The sequence below is a fragment of the Falco naumanni genome, chromosome 8 (assembly GCF_017639655.2).
Source record: "Falco naumanni isolate bFalNau1 chromosome 8, bFalNau1.pat, whole genome shotgun sequence".
In the NCBI taxonomy this organism is placed as follows: Eukaryota; Metazoa; Chordata; class Aves; order Falconiformes; family Falconidae; genus Falco; species Falco naumanni.
The window spans coordinates 5,082,540-5,103,223 of NC_054061.1; the positions used below are offsets into that span (position 1 = coordinate 5,082,540).

Here is a 20,684-nt window from a genome sequence, read left to right on the forward strand (position 1 = left end):
GGAAAGACAACTTTTTGCTTACAAGTGAGGTGCATCTGTTAGCGAGGCTACTTAGAAACATCGAACATTATTTCATTAATCCAGAAATTAATTTCAGTTTGGCAGATTTTAACAAAGTCAGGAGAGCTGCTGAAAGCTTCCAAGCAGTTATGTTTTCTTCCCTCATGGGAAGAGTGGGAAATAACAGGTTGCATTTGCCAGCCCAGCAATGCCAAATCACACTTTCCCTTCCCTTCCATGAGCAAAGGAGAACCCATGGATCATCACTCTTAGGAACACATCTCGGAGGCGGTACCTGCACCACTGCGTCGAGTGCTCATGTCGGCTACGTAGGTCCATTCATTCGTGGCTGGGTTATACTGCTCGACGGTACTAAGGCACTGACGGGACGCTCCATCGTAACCCCCCACGGCATACAGCTTACCTGGAAGAGACACATGTTGGCATCGGCATTGCAGCTACAACTGATGTACGTTACCATCACGCCTGATTGCCCCAGGTGAGGACAGATCCTGGCTGAGGGAGGCCCTGGGAGACGTGGCTAAACCTGCTGGGATGTCTGGGGAAAATCCTAGCAAGAGGATCTGAAGCAGGCTGGCAGACGGGTGGGACTGTTTTTAAAGCTCTTAAAGCTGTCAACTAAGGCACGGCAACAACACAACACAACTTCATTAGAACCCAAAAGCCCAGAGGGTTTTCCAAATGACTTGTTAGCCCAGGAGAAGAGGTAACATCAAAGCGTGTTCTGCTGATCGAGCGTTTCCTTCTGTTTGAGTGCCACAAAGCAAAGTGTGCTGTCAAAGGTCGATACTGTACATTAATTACAATATCACATGAGCAATAAATATGCAATAGCCTCTTATGTTAATACAATACCTGCATGGAAACCTAGACCCGATTTTGAAGAACTTGGACTAAATCAAAACCAACCAATGCTGCTAGCACAGCTGAGGCCGGCCTGCTTACTCATTACAAGTGACCACGACACAGAAGATACCATGGGAGACCCTCACAGCACGGCATGTCTGTCCTCCCTACCTCAACTCAATGACATAACATACCGATAGTGAGACCTGGTGTCCTGGTTTCAGCTGCGAGAGTTAATTTTCTTCTGAGTCGCTGGTGCAGTGCTGTGGTTTGGATTTGCTGTGAGAACAATGCTGACAGCACACTGATGGTTTTGGCTGTTGCTGGGTGATGTTTATACTGACTGAAGGACTTCTCAGCTTCTTGGGCCCTGCCAGCGAGAGGGCTGGGGAGGTGCAAGAAATGGGGAGGGGACACAGCCAGGACAGCTGACCCGAGCTAGCCAAAGGGCTGTCCCACACCATATGGCATCATGCTGAGCGTATAAGCTGGGGGAAGGAGGAGGAAGCAGCAGATGTTCAGTGTGATGGTGTTTGTCTTCCCAAGTAACCGCTACTCGTGATGGAGCCCTGCTTTCCTGGGGGTGGGTGCCCAAAAAGGACCATCCACCGTGGCTTAGCCTGGGCTGCCGAACAAGCCCCACGCAGCCACTCGCTCACTCCCCCCACAGTGGGATGGGGGAGAGGATCAGCAGAGTAAAAGTTTGGAAACTCAGGGGTTGAGATAAAGACAGTTTAATAGGGAAAACAAAAGCTGCGCATGCAAGCAAAGCAAGACAAGGAATTAATGGGGTACTTTACATCGGCAGGCAGGTGCTCAGCCACCCCAGTATTCCTGCCAAACCAGCAGCCTGCGGCCATGGGATGAGCTATGCTCCTGTTTCTCTCACTGAGCAGATTTTCTGTGATGGGTACTCCATCCACACACTATCTGCTGATAGCAACAGCATTCACTGTACAATGCCATTTGATTTCACCGGCCAGAAGCAGCCCAGGAAGAATAAGGATTGAAAGAAACCTGCACACACCTAATGGAAAGCAGGGCTCCATCACAGGTAACAGTTACTTGGGAAGACAAATACCATCACTCCGAATGTCCCACGCTTCCTTCTTCCTGCAGCTTATATACTTAGCATGACGCGATATGGTATGAACAGCCCTTTGGCTAGCTCAGGTCAGCTGTCCCGGCTGTGTCCCCTCCCAATTCCTTGCACCCCTCCAGCCTTCTCACTGTCCTTGTCCTTGACTTGGTATAACCATGATCCAGCAACAACTAAAACCATCGGTGTGCTATCAACATTGTTCTCACGCCAAATGCAAACCACAGCACTGAGCTAGCTACTACGAGAAAAGTTAACGCTATCCCAGCTGAAACCAGGACACTGGAGAAGCACAACCAGATGTCACAAGACTACACCATCCATGAAACAAGGCTGATGTTCCACCACATCCTCTGTTCACAGGCCTGGCAGATACTCTTTCCTCATCTCCCCATATCACCTAGCAGCTTGTTTTGCATTTAGGCAGTAAACTCTCCAGGCAGGCAGCCTTTCTCTGTGCTCCTTTACTAGATAGAGCACCTAGCTCAAAGGCATTCTGGTTCAAGACCACACCTCCTAGACACTACAACAACCAACCATTAATAAAGTTCAACAAATACACAGGAAAATTCTAACCCAAATTTTTAGGCAAAACCCATGAATAAGACCAATTTTGAATCCGTAACAGCAGAGCCTGGTCACAAACAAGCTACGCAATTCTCTGCTTCCTTGATGTTTGCAAGGCTCCAAGAACATGCCAGCTCTGTTCTTTCTCTCTCAGCTCCACTCATGGCCTCCTCAGGCTGTGATCCTTAGGAGAGGTCTGCAAGGATCAAGTTAACAACTGTGCTCCTTCTGCATCTTCCTGCCTCTATAAACATTTCAAATTCTTATTTGTGCTGTTGGTTCAAGCCACCCGGTGTTAGTCGATGAATCAAGGCAAGAGCGCCAGACCAAGCAAGACAAGACAAAGTTCCCTGGCTGGCACCAATTCTTAGATATTTTCAGTACCCACAGACATCAGATCAATCTTCACCACGTTCAGATGAACACCGCAGATTAGCTGCAGGCTGCAACTTGTCCCCTGTGCCAATATGATCAGCTCTTCTTGCCCATCACATGCCCTCCTTTTTTTCTTTTATCACGGACTCCAACATGTGCAACATTTATTTGCACTCTCAAACAAAGCCAAGGATAAGGATTTCATATATCTCCAGTAGAAAACCTGTCCACAGAAATGCATCTCAGGTACATACCTAGTATTTGTTCTGCATTCAAATCCCTTTAGCAAACCCCAGCAACTATCAGCAGCCCAGCATTTCACAAACATGGGCCGATTTTGAAGGAGATGATTCTTAAACAAATACGCAAATTTAGCACAACCACTGCTATTTATTCTGACTTTGTCTCCCTCCCTCTTCTCACAAACACATTTCACGTACATAAACACATTTCACGTATTCCCCATTCAAACAGGTCAAACCAAACCACTTCAAAGCACAGTTTATGACAAGGCTTCTGCCAGCGGCTGCTCTGCACCATACGAATTGGAAACTGCTACATCACCCTGAAGACAAGGTCAAATAAAACCTTTAACTCGCTTCACAACTGATTTTGCTAAGGGAGGGAAAGATCCCTACTTCAGCATCCCTTTCTCCCGGATCCAAACCAAGCTGCTCAGTTCCAGCTCGCTGGCGTTTGGTGCTGACACACAGGTGCCAGCAGCTGCCCCCAACCCTCCAAGCGCCCTGTCACCCACCCGCCTGCCTCCCGAGCTGCCACAGCACCAGTGTTTGCTGCCGTCAGCCCCTGCTCGTTTACGAACCAGAGCAAAGCGTGCTGTGCATGCCGGCGAGCCTGATGTCAATAAACGGCAGGTTTTAGTATTCCTGCCAAACCACCAGCTTGGGGCCGTGGGATGAACTATGCTCCTGTTTCTCTCGCTGAGCAGATTTTCTGTGATGGGTACTCCATCCACACACTATCTGCTGATAGCAACAGCATTCACTGCACAATGCCATTGGTTTTCACCGGCCAGAAGCAGCCCAGGAAGAATAAGGATTGAAAGAAACCTGCACACACCTAATGGCACTCACAGGAGGCATGGGCTGGTCTGATATGGGTCTGAGGCTCTTGGAAAGCTACACATGATTTTTCACTAAGATAAAGAGGAGAATGGAAAAAGCTGCAATAACTACGTCACATAAAATAAATCTTTACCAACTGGTCTAGAGAACAGTTCCTGCAGTTCCCTCCCATTGCACTTAACCATTCAGGCTTCGGTTTGACACAGTAACATTAGCTTGATGGAAACGGCTGCTGATTTTCTTACCCTCCACAACTCCAACTCCAACACTGCTTCTTCTTGTGTTCATGGGAGCCACAAAAAACCACTCATTGGTTTTATAGCTATAGGCCTCAACTGATGCCAGACCTAGTTAAAAAGGGGATACACAGGTTTTCTAATTAAAAAAAAAGAGAAGAAAAAAAGATTGGTGTTGCACTTTCATCTGCCTTCTACCTCCTCCCAAGCCCGTAATTCCCCCCACACTCCTGCAGCCCAGTTTTCTAGTCCCTTGCCTTCCAGGCTGTGACCAGTGCATCAGTGCCACTTCTTCAGCAGCTGGAAAAATTGTTACCCCATCGCCCCTGCCCTGGGACTGCTGCCCCTCTGATGCGCTGGGGACACCAAGACGGAGCAGAGTCCAGATTCCAAGGCCAAACGTCCCCCGTCCTTTCAAGCATTACAAAATGTCCATGCAAAGGTTTAAAACTTCCCCCAGACCCTGTTGCATCATACTCATCACCAGCTGAAATAGTTCAGGGCTTAACCAAGTGGCAAAGCTCTACAGCAGAGGTTTGACTCTAAACATGCAGTTATGCCAAGACAAATCCCAGGCACACATACCCCATAAGATGCCTTGCTGGCACTTTATTCATGTTGCTATGAAAAATTTAACTAAAACAAGGAAAAATCCCTTTTCAGTCCAGAAAAAGCATATTCATACAGAGAATGAGACTGCAAGAACTGTATCACTAAAGAAAAAGACCCGGGTGAACTTCTCTGCAATTACTGATGCGCCATAACACGCACGTGGCAAGCTGTAACACGCAGGGAGGCCAACCTCTGGCTCTTTCTCTACAAAATCATAGAGGAAGGGCACAGAAACATCACTAAAGCTCTGCAGTCTTTGCAGGGGTCTCTGAAAACATCTCTGCAAGTCAGGCAGTGCCTGGTGGTTTTTTGCTCAGTCACCTACCGGTGCTGCCATCAAAGCCGCCCACTGCATACAGGAGATCATTGAGCACAGCTGCACCTAAAGTGCTTCGTCTTTCCTGCATGCTGGCTATGGATGTCCACTGGTCCTTCACGCCATCGTACACATCAACCGTCCGTACCCTCAAAGATCCATTAAAGCCCCCGACAGCATAAACATTGCCAGCCATAAATACCACACCTGACAAAAGAGGAGAGAGATTTTTTTTTTAACGGAGGTTTTACAAACAGTACGGGAAGCGTGTCTCATCAGATGTCTGTCAGAGCAGGTAGGACAGCAGGGAAGAGCAGAACGTGGGCAAGTCTTTGGCATTTTCTGCAGGTTAAGTGCGTTGGAGCCAAGTATGATAAAACATAGTGTCATAGGGAAGGTGAAATGTACATAAATACGTGGCAACATAAGGGACAGATGGATTTCACACCTGAATGAGTAGTTTTCTGAGCCAGCGGGAACAGCAAATGGTGATCCGCATTCACAACCCTGTTGGATGTCTTCAGAGCAACACTCCTAACTCACAGATCTGCTCTCCATCACCCACTCTACAGCACTGAGAGGGACTGACTCAGCTCCTTTAATTTTCATGAGGAAACCAGCAAGGAAAACTGGATCCCTGTGGGCTGCCAGGCCAGCAGGACAGGAGGAGGAGGGGGAAACACTGATGGAGGAGCAGCCAGGAGAGAGATGATGAAAGGCAGACAGACAGGAGCAACCCCACTAGCAAGCAGGGCATCCACCTGAATGAGAAGGACACATGTCTGTAGGGAAAGAGGAGGAAGGAATGGCAAAAAGAAAGAGCTGCATGAGGCCAGGAGCACAGAGGAAGGCTGAAGGGATGACTGAGAACATCCATCCAGCACTGAAGAGCTGCACTAGTAAAACACAGAAGGTTTTGCAGCAAACTTTCCCATTTACCTGCTCTGCATCTCCGGGAGGGAAGCTCAGCAACCTGATCCCACCGCTCCTCCTCAAAATCATAGCACTCCACACTGCGAATGGCTTTGGGCGCTTGCCCACCCACCACGATCATCACCTGGAGAAGGAAGATGAGAACTAGGAAACCTCAGACACCAGCCCAGGCAGCTGCTCTCTGCAAAGGAACCACCACCACATCTGGTCAAGGGTAGCTGCCAAAAACATGCTGCAAGCCCACTAGAAGCCTCTGCAGCAACACTTCTTTAAGTCAATTTATTCCGAGGGGGGGAAAAGTTACCTTCACTGTAGTGCACACTAAGTATGGCAGCCCCCCTAACCTTTCCTCACCATTTCCAACGTGGGCAACCTGCCCCGTTCCCCCATGAAACACAAAACTGCTTGGCACCACAGCACACTTCTGCAAGACTCGCTGCAGAAGTATTTTTAAGTGAAGAAGATCCCAGTGTAATTTCCACAGCCAGCCCACTGTTTAGTCATTATCTCCATGGTGGTGCTAAAAATAATCGATGCCACTTAGCAAATAAAACCTGACAGCTGTATTGCCACCTGCGGGGAAGACGACACTCGGGGAAATCACCAGGACTATTAAGACCCGGGGTGCTGGGCTGCCAAAGGAAGTGATTTGTCAGCTTCATTAAAGCTTTTGGCTGCAACATGTATTGATGCAAATCCGGTAATTAAACCCTAAATTCTTTACAGACAGGGAAGATCTTATGCGAGGTGATCAAGGGCAATCTCAGGAGTGTGAGAAGCGCTCTGCCAGCTCGGGCTGAAGGTCCATCCAGCCCCAGACTCCATTCCCAGCAACGGCAAGAGGTGGACGCTGGCGGAAAAGCGAGAAGACCTGAACAGCACACAGCGTGCTCCTTCCCAAATCTGCCCTGTCTGCCGCCAGAAGACAAACTCCCCATGGATTCACTGACTTGTCCGGGGATAGTGGTCCCAGGAGCCTGGACCTCAGTGCTCGAGGGCTGCCCATCACTGCTGAGTCCCAGCTGGGCACGTGCACAGGCAGAGTCCAGACCTCCTGCACCTACACACTGCTCGACCTGCGCACTTTGTTCTGAACACATTTCCTTCGACCCTGCTCACCTATCGAGAGGGAGGATTAGTTCCCCTTATCACAGCAAATTGGCAGAAGCAAACATCACCCAAAACAACCTGGTTTTTACAAGGCCAAGGAGCTAGAAGCAAGATAACAGGGCTTCAAATATATCCAGAGTAGACGGGAAACAAGCTTTAGCTTCTGCACGGTGGCTGCAAGTAGCTGAGGGGATAAGATTGTCACTTGAGGTCACTCGGGTAATGAGCTCAACTCCAATCACGGTTGCTTTAAAAAAGTACAAAGCTAGACAGCAATTTAAAGAATTTGAAGTTAAGAAAATAGTGGACTGTTTGATGTACAAAGATGAGAACGTGACATTAGAAAGCAAACAAAGTCTAAATTAGCAGCCTGACTACTAGTTGTGTAACAGCCTTCCATGGAAAGCTGCAGAGCTTCACATGATTACAGAATTAAGAGATTTCACAGCAGACGGTAATCCCTCACCAGTGGGAGCAACAGACCAGATGAAAGTTTCTCAGTAATAGGATTGCTGGAAGATCATCACCTTCCCCCCTTTCTTTACAGTTAAAAAGGCGGCAGGAGAGACCTGCAGAAGATTTGGGTTTGTACTTAGAGGTTACGCTACAGAAGTCGTTGAAAACCTCTGAACTCGCTGCTTCACTGTTCATTTTATCCTTAACTACTTTAGCCATTGAACAAGGGTCACATCATCCCTTCATGGTACCCCCAAAGTCACGTTCTACCAACTTCATCTCAGCGCCAGCAGGTGGAAAGGACACAACACGCTGACACGCTGCAGAACCATGATTGCTCAATGGACAGTTCAATATCTGAACATCTGAAGAGTCCCTCATAGCGTGGATCTCACACACCATGCCACAAACCAAGCTCCCTATGGTTTGTCCTTAGAAAAATAATACATTGTGGGTTTGACATCTTACAATCTCCGAAATGTTTAATGATAACTTCAGCAACAGTCTCTTGAGAGACATCGTGCCAAAGCGCATTTATCCCTGGGGCACAGGGAAAATAGTTTCTGTTGTCACTTTTTTCTTCACTAATAAAGTGGCGGACAGAGCATCACACGCCTGCAGGATAAACGCAGGGAGTAACAAGGATCGTTTATTCAGTAGCTGCTTTGAATCTGTCGCTTCAGACCTCCTGCCCGCGGGTCTGTGTGCCGTTGTTTCCTGCTGGCCTGGCTTCTGATGATGGATACGGGGAAAAGGAAAGACACCTGGCTGCGACCCCCCCCAGCAGGGCTCCACGATGGTGCTACCAGCTGCAGAAACCTCAGCCGACCCCCCCGGCACTCCAGGCAGCTGCTGCCGCTGCCGCTCCACAGGGCAGCGATTCCCCAACCGCAGCTCCAGGAGCAAGAGCCGCTCACAAAACCACTTGTGGCTGACAAAATGATTCAAGGGCAGATCTTGCCCCGGGGAGCAGAGATATTGCTTCTGCTAAGGGCTTATCTAAGTTTGTCCAACCGAATTACCTATCTGTGGTGGGCATAAGCGATACCAGAGGAGGGAGTAAAACACTTCAAAGAACGATGATGGAGTTAGTAAGAATTAATGTGGCGAGTACACAAGCTCCTTTCAAAGACAGAAAATGCCATCAGTAATATGGTGTGAGGTGACACGAAACAAGAGACCCTGCTTACCTTTGGCAGGCTAACGGGAGTCCTTGGCTTTGTTCTGGGATTCTTGATCAGTTGCCTTTGATCCAGAGGAAGCAAATGATATTTCATGGCCTCAATAAGGAAGTCTTTACAGGTGTTGTTATTCTTGATTAAAGCTTCTTCTTCAACTGTCTGAGAAGACGCACACACATGAAAGATCATTTAAACTGAAGTACTTGGTGGCACAGGTCACAAGGAGCTTTGTGGAAAGAACACGAAACCTGGAATTTCTCTTCCAGAGTACCAATATATTTTAAAAAAAAAAACAAAAAAACACACACACACAGAGGACACACACAGACTTCCAGCTCTTCCCAAAGAAACACATGCAGTAACATCCAAGCTTCTCACGTTTTTCCAGTATCACTCATGCATAGCAGTGCTCCCTCTATTTTACCACCCTCTGCCAGACACTTAATTCAGCAGGAGAATTCACCAGGAACCTGGGTACAAAGCAAGTTAATTTCTTTTATTTGAGTCAGAATTTTTAAGGAGAGGCAACACCGTTTACCCAATCAGAGAATATAGTTAAGAGAGGGGAAAAAATACATGATGGGTTCGTCTTGTGAATACCAATTTTACTTTGATTGCATTGCTTTTTTTAGACACGTGATAAAAGCATAGTAGTCAAAGAGCCTGTATGTCAACCCCTTCTTTGGGGATTGATTCTCTCTAAGTCAGACCGCCAGCGAGCATCTCACCTGCCAGTCACACAGACCCATCTCTATGCGCAGCACACATCTTAAGCCAAAATTATCGCACGTGATATATTTTCACCAAGCTAATTTACCTGCGCATTAGGGAAAAATACCACACAAGCTTATAACACCACCACCTGGGTATTTTCAGGGTGAAAAATCCCAACATATTAACTTCTAAATGCTTCCACCAAGAGGAGCAGGAGCTCTGCTCTCAGCACTGCCTGGCAGAGCACAGGTCACATTTACAAAAAGGTTTCTGCACACACACACTGATTTCGGAGTCCACCCAGATCTTCTTTTTATACCTCTGTTTACAGACTCAGCAACATGCCAAATTACCCATCTCAGACACAAACAGCCATGCCATTGAATTAAAAAGCTACCAGCAGCTTAAGTGCAAGTATTAATTACTTATTTGCAGACTAACCTGTACAAGATAATCTCTGGGCAAAAGGGGCAGGCGAACATGCTCCATCAGTTTAGCCATGTGCTCTAAGCGAGATTCCTTCTCATAATTTATCCAAGAAATAACTGCTTCAAAGACCTACACAGATAAAGTACAATTAAACAGTGAAGAGAGAACTGGCTCGCACAGTCACCTACCCAAAATCAGAAGCACTGTGATTTTACGGTACCGAAGGAAGGAGGTGCAAGATCTCTATCAAACAGATGAGAAAGTTGTGACTATGCACAGAGCACAAGCACCACGGCAGCAAAGGGGTGAGCTGACCATGCATATTAATAAGCAACTCCACATCTAGAAGTGCTGTACCACTCTCAAAGCTAAGCGTGTGGCCAGGACAATTGTATACCTCTTGGACATTAGTACTGGAAGGCAGCCAGGAAACTTAATTAGCCTGCTGGACATTATTCATGAAATCACCCACAACGATTACTCCTGGGAACTGAGATCTCCCCTCTCGAAGGAGCCTGGCCACACAGTAAGTCACTATGCTTACCATCATATTTAATCACTGCACTGGTCATGCATTGCCCCCCCCCACAAAAACCCAAAAAATCTTCCGGACAAGTTCACCACACACGCAGGAAAACCCCTGCCTGCAGCCGCAGAGCCTCTGCACCGCATGTGTTTCACTGCTAAAAATACCCAGATCCTCCAGCTGGGAAACAAGGGCACGCCGGACTCCTGGTCCGAACCAAAATCTTAGTTTAACTCCCAGATCCAACCAGCTCAGATAAGCATCCAAACTTTGCTGTGTGACGGACAGCTCACAAACAACCCCACACAGCAGGAGCCATGCAGAGCCCTGCATGAGGCAGAAGCATCCTACGTGGGCTCCCGTATGAATATGCATGTGCTTATATAACTTACATAACTGCGAGCCTCACTCCTCCCAGAAGAAAGCCCTAAAAATGTCACTGGGAGCAGGAGAGGATTCCCGAACCACCAGACAAGGCAAGGAGAGGGGCTGATGCTGCGTGGCAGGACCTGGATCGTTGCAGTGGAGTTTCCCCACAGAGGCAGAATTAAATTCTGACCCTTAACTCACATCTACAGGCAAAACTCCCCAAGCGCTCCTGCAACCCAGTTACTCAGAGGGGGCTGAGCACAGCCCTCTCCCACACACCCCAGCCCTCCCGTGCTTGTCCCGAAAAGCATCGCTGGCTTTGCCCCAGCACGCTCAGCAAGTGCCCTTGGCTTCAGCTTCCCTCCAGGGTCACCCAATGGCCAGGCCAATTTGCACAGATATTTTTTTCTTTCTTTCCATCCCTTCCATCACTCCCCAAGAAACCATTTTGTTCAGTCCAAGGTCACTAATTTGACAAAATCAACCAGAACTGAGGGCACCATCTCTCAGTCCCCAGCTTTTGCTGGCCGATGTATTTGCAGGAGGCACCGCTGACGCGTCCTCCCACAGAGCAGGGCCAGAGTGGAAAGGGGTTTCTTCCTCTTAGGCTAAACTATATATTTAAAAAAAAATAAAAAAAAAAAATCAGTAAAGCACCAGCCTCATTTCCTATGCCAACAAACAAACTCTTTGGAATTCAGGACACTGCAATGAGGATTTAAGCAACAGGGAGCTGTGTAATCAAACCCCAGCAAATGCAGAGGGAAATAACTGCTGCAGAACCTTTAAGTATTTTTAAATGAAAATAAACAAACAAAAAATTTCACTGTGGCTACAAGGCATTTAAAGTAGAAACTTAGGTGGTTGTGAGATTTTTGATTGCACATGAGCCTGGGAGGAGCATAAAGCAACTGTTTAGCCAACAAACATGCTTTTCATTAACCCCTTCTGCACAAATGCTGAGCTACAGACCAGGTCACAGGACGGGGACAGGCCCAGCTACCGACCGAGATGACAGTGAACGAGTCTTAATGGAAGGGAAAGCAAATGGGCACGAGGAATAAACAGATTCCTCGGTGCTGGAGACCGCTCCTGGGTTAGGCATACACTGATGATACCCTGCTGTGCCTACTCTAAAAATAACAGACTTTTTTAAACAAATCAGATTCTGTCACCTCCCATTGGCTACGATTCCTAATTTTCTGAGAAGGGGGGTGGGGGGGTGGAAATCTTAATCCAAGACAGCAATATCTCTATTTAAAGGCCACATCTGTTTCCACCACCGCCATGCCCGCCCTCGGCACACCGTGCCCGCTGCAGACCCTGAGCAGCTGCTGCCGCTCCCCCAGGAGACGGGTTTTTCCAGCCAAGCGGGACCCGCTGCCAGGTGTGATGAAATGAAGCAGTTGCCCACACGGCTTTATTCCCAGCAGAGGCACGGGCTGAGCGGGCGGCTGGCACCTGCCTGGCTGTAGGAGCAGTCCCGAGCTTGGGAGAAGCAGATTTCCCACTCTATGGAATAGAAGGGTAAAAGCCTGGAGTATCCCCTTTCTGCACCCTACCTAAGCAAAAGGCAAGCCCAGATGTTTTCCCAGTCTCTTCAGCCAAAAATCCAGTTGTTAGATACTCCCAGGAGCGACGACCAAACCGTGCATCAGCTTCTACTGCATGTTAGCAGTGTGAGACGATGAGGCGATTAGTGGACTCTGTGAAATCCCCAATCCAAAAATCCCAATCCTTTAAAAAAATTTATTTCATCGCTGTTTTGAGTTAGCAGGAGCCCCTTCTGGACGGCTGGCCCTGGCAGGACTGGGCTATAACACTTCCCAGTGACCCAGGGACGGCAGCGTTCTGGCTCCCAGGCTGCAGAACGTGCACGAGACACGGTGAGAGCCTCTCATGACATCTGGCTGTGACAGTTCAGCTCTCAGATGTTTGAAGTATTTGACTACTTACAACATCTTGTTGTTTAAAAATAGTTATCTATCCATCACAGGTGCACATGCATACACGTAGCTAGATAGATGTGAATGAATGCATAGATACATATGCACACATATATACACTTTTATATATATATACGTATTTATTTCTTTATAATATAAGTTTCATGCATTAGCAGATAGGAAGGATAAAGGTCAGGAAAACTGCTTGTCTGTCATGAAGCCAACATAAAACAGCAGCCTACAAGTCTGTCCTCAATTTTCAGCACTTCTTTGGACTCCAGCACATATTTCATGTTTATTTTCCAATCCCATTCTCTGCCTCTCTCCAGACTTTTGTATCTGTTGCTCTGAACATGCAGCTTATGCTTACATTTCCTTCCACCGCCTTGCATTCTCAACTTTCACAACCAGCTAAAGAAATACTGGGTTTGATTGTATAAAGCTCGGGTGAGGGAGGGAGTGCTTTGATTTCCCTGGGCACAAGGCCAATAAAAGCTTTTCAACAATGCTGCACAGGACTGGAAAAAATCGTTACTAAACTTGCACTTCCCTTTGCAGGCTGCTTGGCTCATGCAAAGCGATTCTACTGCAGGTTTGTGCCATTTGTTTTTCCCCCTTTGTGGCCCTGCCCGTGTGGTACCTCACAGCACCCCGCCGAGACGCCCACGCGGAGCCCCACGTCTGCGGAAACGTGCTCCCGGAGCCTCCGAGTTTGCTGGCTCAGGATCTGAATGAAGCATCGCTGCGTTCACACCTCACATGGTGCAGGTTTTCTGGCAAGCTTCACGGTCCCTATGGGCACCCAAGCACCTGCATGCCTGCAGCCCGGCGGGGCCGGGCAGGATGGGTGCACGCACCTGGACGTGCAGCCTGACCAGCCCAGCGCAGCCCAGCAGGACCAAGCACACCCAGGTCCAGCCCCATCCCACCCAAACACAGGCATTCAACACGCGTCCTGAAATTACTAGCCACGTAATCCTCAAGCTCTCCCAAAGCCTCCCACGGGCGTCCATCTCCCCGCAGGACAATGTGGAGCGAGCTGAAGGACTCGAGGCACACACCTCTCCCCAGAAACCTGCTGCAGGTCGTGCAAGAAGCCCAAGTAGGAGAAAGGGGCTGGACCTGGTGTTCACCAGGCACCACACAACCACCAGTCAGCCACCTTCCCAGGACTACACAAGATGTGCTGAGCATTTCAACCACAACACAACATCAAACGGTGCCTTTTTTCCCCACCTTCCCTTAAAAACACCGTTGATGTTAGAAAAAAAAGTTTGTTTCCTTCCTTTCTGGTTGTAGCTGTTCTGCCTGACATACAACAGAAGCCAATGCTCCTCCCTGGCCTAATGAAATTCACCTTTTTTGAGGTTTTACAGCAGGTAATAAGAGCTTTACACAACAGCAGATGGGAGGTTCCTAGCTTTCCAGAGAAGGAAGGTATTCGGTCCCGGCCTCCAGGGGCTTTGGAAGTGATATGGATCTGAGAATCATTACTTCCCGCAAAGAACAACCAAGTGAAGGTCATTTTTATGTGTTTTTTAGGATTCATGTTATTTTTCATTTTTCCTTTCATGCGATCTCTGTTGGAAAATGGCCCCTAAGAGCATAACACGAGAGCAGGTCCTGACGTAAGATCTAGAGACGTTCCAGCATTCTTACATTCACTGTTGCTATACAATTTACTGTACCTTTTCTTCAGAGGAGACTGTGAGCTTGTCACTTGATATTAAACTGCAAACCTGGTCCAGACTAAGGCTAAGAAATTCTTCTCCTAGCATCACCTCAGGGAAGTGCTGCTCTGTTCAACAAATGAAAAGGGGGAACAGAAAATTATAATGAAATCCATGCTTCAAGTCAATGGAAGGACTACAGCATTCAGAGACCCGCAATTATTACAGCTCTGAGCACCCGAGACAAACAACACACTGCAACTGCACAGCAGAACAGAAACAGAAAATAGCATCAGAGCAGATTAAATAAATGTGATATTATTTCAAGTAACACAAACCCCACAAGACTACTTTCATAAATGACACTGGATGGGAACTCAACTTTCTGCAAAGCCACTAAGTACCTTCCAGGGGCAAATATGAGTAGAAGCGGCAACTGAGAAAAGTGCCAATGCCTTTCTAGAGTAGTAAATAACCTGGTCACCTCGAGATTTCCGTTCTTAGCAACTTCAACAAGCTAGACAGAATCAGATCTGCTCAACACTTGGGTGACAGACCGCAGCAAGGATCTTCGACATTAGTAGGTACTCAAAGGAAAGTCCACTTTTAACACGAATCAGTTTGGTGCACACACTCAGCAGCAAATAGTGAGGGATCCCAGGGCACCCAGCTGAATCTGGATGTGCGAGGGGGCAGGCAAAGAGATGGGCAACAGGGATCCTCATCCCATGCACGTACATGGGATCAGATCTCCTTCTCTCCTTCCACCTTTTACTTCTTTCCCAAAAATGTGTAAATAACCTTTCTTCTGCTCCAAACCCTCAGCACCCATCTTCCCCAGCAGCTTTGCCCCTTCACACTTAAGTCTGCAATTGTTTAGATTTCTTTTTCTCCCTTTTTGCCTCCAAATCCCTCCATGCTTGTAACATGGGGAGTTACCTGAAAACAAAATAGACATCACTACTTATAATCCCAAACTGGAAGAATTACAAGCAATTACAATACAGGTCCAAAAAGGATCATCAAATCTGTCAAATCTAGCCAGAGGGCACTAGGAAAGAATTATTTTCTAGAAAATAAACCTATCTAGGTCAAAACCGTTGTTAGCCCGTTGCAGACAATTTTAGCTTTGAAAGCGTTTGTTACATACACATGCCAATTTAACCTCACCTGCCATTTGCTGAGTCCCATTTATCTTTGGTTGAAATACAGAAACATGAATCTCAGACACTTTATCTGAAGCAGCTTTTTTTCAAGCTCTAACCCTTTAGTTTTGAGAAGCTCAGACTCACGTTCCCAAAGAGCTCCCTCCACAGCAAGATCTGCCTCTAATTTTCACATCTGCAAAGTGCTTTGCCTGCCAAAAAGCAGCACCCCAGGGACACAAGCTGGCATAACTTCCAGAGGGAGCTCCTTGGGGATTGCACCTGAACAACTTCGCACCGATGCCAGTGCTGCAGAGGGCACTAGGGCTTCCCCCACCACGGACCCCGCTTGGTCTAACAGGGACCAAAACACCACAGCTAAGCCAAAGGCTCTGACTGAAACCGGCAGTATCTGGATAAAGTTTAACAGTCTGTTATGCTGGAAATCATATATAAGATCTAATGAACCCTCCTGGCCCCAAGTACTTGAGAAGCAGGAAACGCTCCCCGCACAGTAAGCTGGATGCACTCCGACTTCTGGACACAATCCCCTATTCATTCTGGATGGGCATCTGGCAGCAGAAAGATATTTGATCTCTTGTTGTTAGTTGGAGCTAGTAAAAATATTTACTGATTTTATTAAAGTAACTTGTGCCTGTATCGAGAAGGCTCCTCAGCCTACTGAAGTCATCCAGTGGCCAGAACTAACCATTTCCCAAGTAACTGAGCTCATGCATGCCTGGACTCTTGGGCTTGGGGACTTCTGTCTTGATTTAATGCTGTTACATAAACAACATAGTGAAAAGAATTTTAATGGCATTTTTATTAATGGAGTTCCATTAACATTACATGGGCTGTTGTACTAACTGGGACTTATGAAGGCCAATAAAACAACAAAGCAGACTTTCTAATTGCCAAACAACCAAATAAATATACAGTGAATGCACTGCTTGTTGGGTTAAAGATTAAACAGGGCCTGGAAGCAAGGATAATGAGATATTACAAGCAAGCCTTTATACAATTAACCATTCCTTCCAGAGTACCTTTTCCTCCAGGGGATAATACAGCCGGAGCAGCTGAAAAGGTTTTACTTTTATTTGCAGGAGAATAGGGGAGGGCTTGGTGGGCACATTTTAATTCCACTGAGCCTACTTATGGTCCAATTAAGGACAAAACCGTACCAAGGAGAATGCTGCAGGACAGAGCAGGTGCTCTGGGAGACAGCAGGTGTATTTTTCCCTATACAAATAGGCAAAAATGCAGAAACCCAAGCTGAGTAGAGAAAACTACCAGCTTCTCCCAAGCAGATGTCAAGGGCAACCCTGCCGGAGGAGACTGGAAAGCACCGGGGAGTTAAGAGCACAGGGCCACTGGGAACAGCTTTGCATTTACAGCGTAGAGGAGGAATGCTGAAAGCTGTCGCCTGCACCTACTTACTGCAACCACACACGTCCACTCTCAAGGAAACAAGTCTATTCACCCTTGGGGTAAGTGGTCGCTGCTCCACAGATCAGAGGCTCAAACTGCGTAACCATTTTAGCTGAATGTTCCCACTCACAAGATTTCATTTTGCCCGGTGTCGTTTATTCCCACATTTATTCCAGCATTGCCTGCTGCTCTCATAGGGCAGCACACACGGGGAGGACACCAGCATGCCAACGCTGTGCTATTGAACAGGCAGCCAAGAGCTTACTAGGAACTTACTAAGGAACTCTTTTGTGGGCTACGATCCAGGGAATCAGGTTTTTTTACCTCCTTAGGTGCTCCCCTGCGACCAAACCACATTTCACAATTTGCAGCATGACAGAAAGTTACAAGCCTACAGCCCAGCCAAGTAGTCCCTTCTCTGCTCCAATACCAGAAGCACAAGGAGACCAACCAGGACGTGCTGATCTTGCTCAACCTACGAGTCGCTGTACCTGGAAGCAGGTTTAACCCAACAAGCGGACAACCCTTCCCTCACCTGCGTAGGCATTTGCCTGCTGCAGCAGTTCGGTACACGCGTGCACATCAGCAAAAGCTCGGATTCCAAGGCAGTTTGTGGGATGCAGCTGGGACTGAAGAAAGTCACAGCAGTTTTTTCTAACGTCCATTAATTGCAATAAACTAGCAGCTGGCAACAAAACCTGCAAAGGCAAGAAAGGAAAATTAGAGTTAACAACAAAGAAAGTTTGATTCACAGCTTGCACAAATAAGATGCAATTTCCCTTCAGACAAGAAGGGAATCAGATGCAATTTCCCTGTGGCGTACAAGAATGAAGGGTTAAGTTTTAGCCCCGTCTATGTGCAGAAGATCCCCATCCGTGCTCTGAAAGACAGAACCAGCCGTGTCATGCTGGGCTAAAAGCAGAGCTCTTCACCTCACATCTTCTCCCCACAAGACTTCAAGGCAGGTAAAGTGACGGCAAAACACAAGCAACCGCAGATGCACCTGAATTTCTGACTTTGCTGCAGGCAGGTCCTGCACACAGATTTACTTTTTTTTAGCCTGAAGAGCTTTATATTATTTATGTGCTTTACCATCACACTCAAAACCCATCACAGCCCAGCAGTCCTTGAAACCTTGAACTTTCTTATTTCCAGCAAAAACCAAAACCATGTTGGCTTGCGAGCAGGTGCCCTAACTGCTGTGTATGAGAGGGAGTGCACAGAAGCTCAAGCAGGTTTGGGGGACAGCAAGGCTCTCAGGAAAGACGAGGGCAACTATTCAAACTAACAGCCCTTGTTTTCACCCACACAAAATGCTGTGGACACTTGTGCTTCATGACTGCACCTGAAAATGGGCTACTGCTTTGTATCTATAAAACTAAGTGCAGAAAAGGGAGACAGAAGTGGATCAAGAATACGACATCTGCTGGAAAAACCACCTCTGAGGCCTGTGACCAGGATAGGAAGTAGAAAATAAAGTCGGTCGGGATGTTACAGCCTGTGACATCAGCTGCTTCCTTACGTCGTACAGCAACTGCAGACGTGTCTAATCCTAGCAATTCCGTAGCTCTGGCTGCTTCACATATGTCCTTCCATCTAGGCATCTGTGCTCACCATCTGAGAACAGACTTCCGGAAAATTATTTTCAATTCAAAAAAAATAAGCGGCTGTTAAATATAACCAATAGGTTAAGAGCATTCACCTCCCCGGATCTCGATGGCAGGGAAGGGAAAAAGATGTCCCCTCCCTGTCCCTGCCCACCTGCCCTCACAGTCCCATTCCACATCAGGGCAGGACACTCACAACCTGCCCCAGGTCTTTTCTAAGCCACTTTCCAGCTCCAGCCCAGCTGTACGGCGGCGTCTGGCTGCTGCCAAGCAGCCACCCCAACAGCCAACAATAAAAAAAAAAGAAATCAATTAACTCAGGAGACAGTTTTGGCCCAAGCCTCTTGATGCCAGGAGGAGATTAGTTTGTGGTTTTGATTAAATCAAGATAGAAATGCTCTTGCATTTTTGAAACCTAGCTGTGCACCACTTTCTACCTAGCTGAACCATCTCCTTACACCATCAGAAAGGCACCTGGGCTGCAGAAAGGCTGGGTAAAGAAGTCAGATTCCCTGCAAACCACCTCTGGCCATATACCAGACAGAGCTTCCTCCGTCCACTGCCCACCCACCCAGCGGGCATGCCAGCAGATCCAGGTGGGCTGCTTACCTTGAATGTTTTGGGATATTGCCTCTAAAACAGAAGGTGCTCACCACCGTCACCAATACCCACGGGCTGCAGCCCCCTGCCCATCCTAGCACTGTTATTAGAGCCTTGTGCTGCCTTGAGAGGACAGTGTAGAAGGAGCCTTACACCACTGCAGCTATTGGGAACTGGGCATTATCATATAATCCTTCTCAGAAATAGGATATAAATAGCCTATCAAGAGATGACTGGGTTTTCTCTTTCTTATTTCCCAGTTGAACGTCTCACCGCTCATCTTGTTTTTACCAGGGAAGGCGAAAAGCAAGCAAAGGATATCCGCTAGCACAAAGTCTGTTTCCTTTAGAAATAACAAGAGGAAATGCCCTGCCTAAACATGCAGCAGGACCAAACTGCAAGCCCATTAACATCCAGGCAAGTTACTCACTTTGGCTTGGATTTTGCTCTTACATTTGAGCTCTAACCACTGCGAACAATTTAGAGAGCTGGCTTCCTTAGCCGATCAGCCTCCATACCAAAACCCAGCTGCCTTTTGAATCTATGTCAAAATTATCTGCTATTACTACTGAGTCTCACTTCTTTGTTATGTAAGTTATGTCTAGAACCTCATCCATGGTGCCTGGGTGTGTGCATGTATATATGTATATGTGTGTGCGTGTATATATACCTACACATACATATATATCCATAACCATCTAGTTCACCAGCTGTGTTCTCTCGCTCTGCAGATTCTGTACCAAGCTCCAGTTTTATACAACATTGTCGTTGCAACTAAAAACTTTCACAGACTTTGACAGTCTCTGAACTAGAAACACCTTTCAGCCAAAGGTGCTCTGTGTTGCTGTAAGGTTCACTCGATAGGCAGGACATTAACGCTAGACTTCAGAGATGGGGATATTTCCCTGCTCCAACACAGCCTCCCCGGTAACCTGGGCCAAAAGTTAACCTACACCATTCCTCCCTTTGCAAGACTGGGAGAGCAGCATTTCCCCAGGGCAGTGGATGTATTAAAGCTTAGGAACAGCTTTGACAGCTTGTCAAATGGGAAGCCAAATAAGCGTCCTGGCTGTAATCCTCAGCAGCACATCCAGGGCCACAGCTGGGACTGCACATCTGCCCCAACGAGACAGCTCCCAAGCACCCTCCCAGGGAAAGCCATGACCAGAGAAACAAGCAGATTTTGTGTTTGCAAGGCAGGTTAAATACTCAGGTTGAAATGAAGAGCACTAAACTGCACAAGTAGGGGACATAAAACTACATTACTGTAATGTGGCTTTTCAGTGCAAGGAAGGCAATTAGGCTTTATCACTCCCTAGGTGCTACCAGGCAGTGCAGAGGGTGAACAACGGTGCTTCTACTTGAATGCTCCACCTGGGATGAAGCAGCCCAGGCAGAGACAGGTGTGATGGG

General features: G+C 47.4%; 1 protein-coding gene across 3 annotated transcripts in view; it reads right to left on the minus strand.

Moving 5' to 3' along the window:
* The window catches only part of KLHL3 (kelch like family member 3), a 52,218-nt gene that overhangs the window by 8,770 nt on the left and 22,764 nt on the right, over positions 1 to 20,684 (minus strand). For 2 of the 3 annotated variants that reach the window (XM_040603292.1, XM_040603293.1), the window contains exons 5-12: positions 17,600 to 17,762; positions 14,510 to 14,619; positions 9,993 to 10,109; positions 8,847 to 8,996; positions 6,097 to 6,214; positions 5,167 to 5,364; positions 4,239 to 4,340; positions 296 to 424 (exon numbers count right to left, since the gene is read on the minus strand). In XM_040603292.1, the coding sequence (XP_040459226.1) occupies positions 296 to 424; positions 4,239 to 4,340; positions 5,167 to 5,364; positions 6,097 to 6,214; positions 8,847 to 8,996; positions 9,993 to 10,109; positions 14,510 to 14,619; positions 17,600 to 17,762 (1,087 nt within the window). The remainder of the gene's footprint in view (positions 1 to 295; positions 425 to 4,238; positions 4,341 to 5,166; positions 5,365 to 6,096; positions 6,215 to 8,846; positions 8,997 to 9,992; positions 10,110 to 14,509; positions 14,620 to 17,599; positions 17,763 to 20,684) is intronic. The other variant, XM_040603294.1, reaches the window with a different exon arrangement.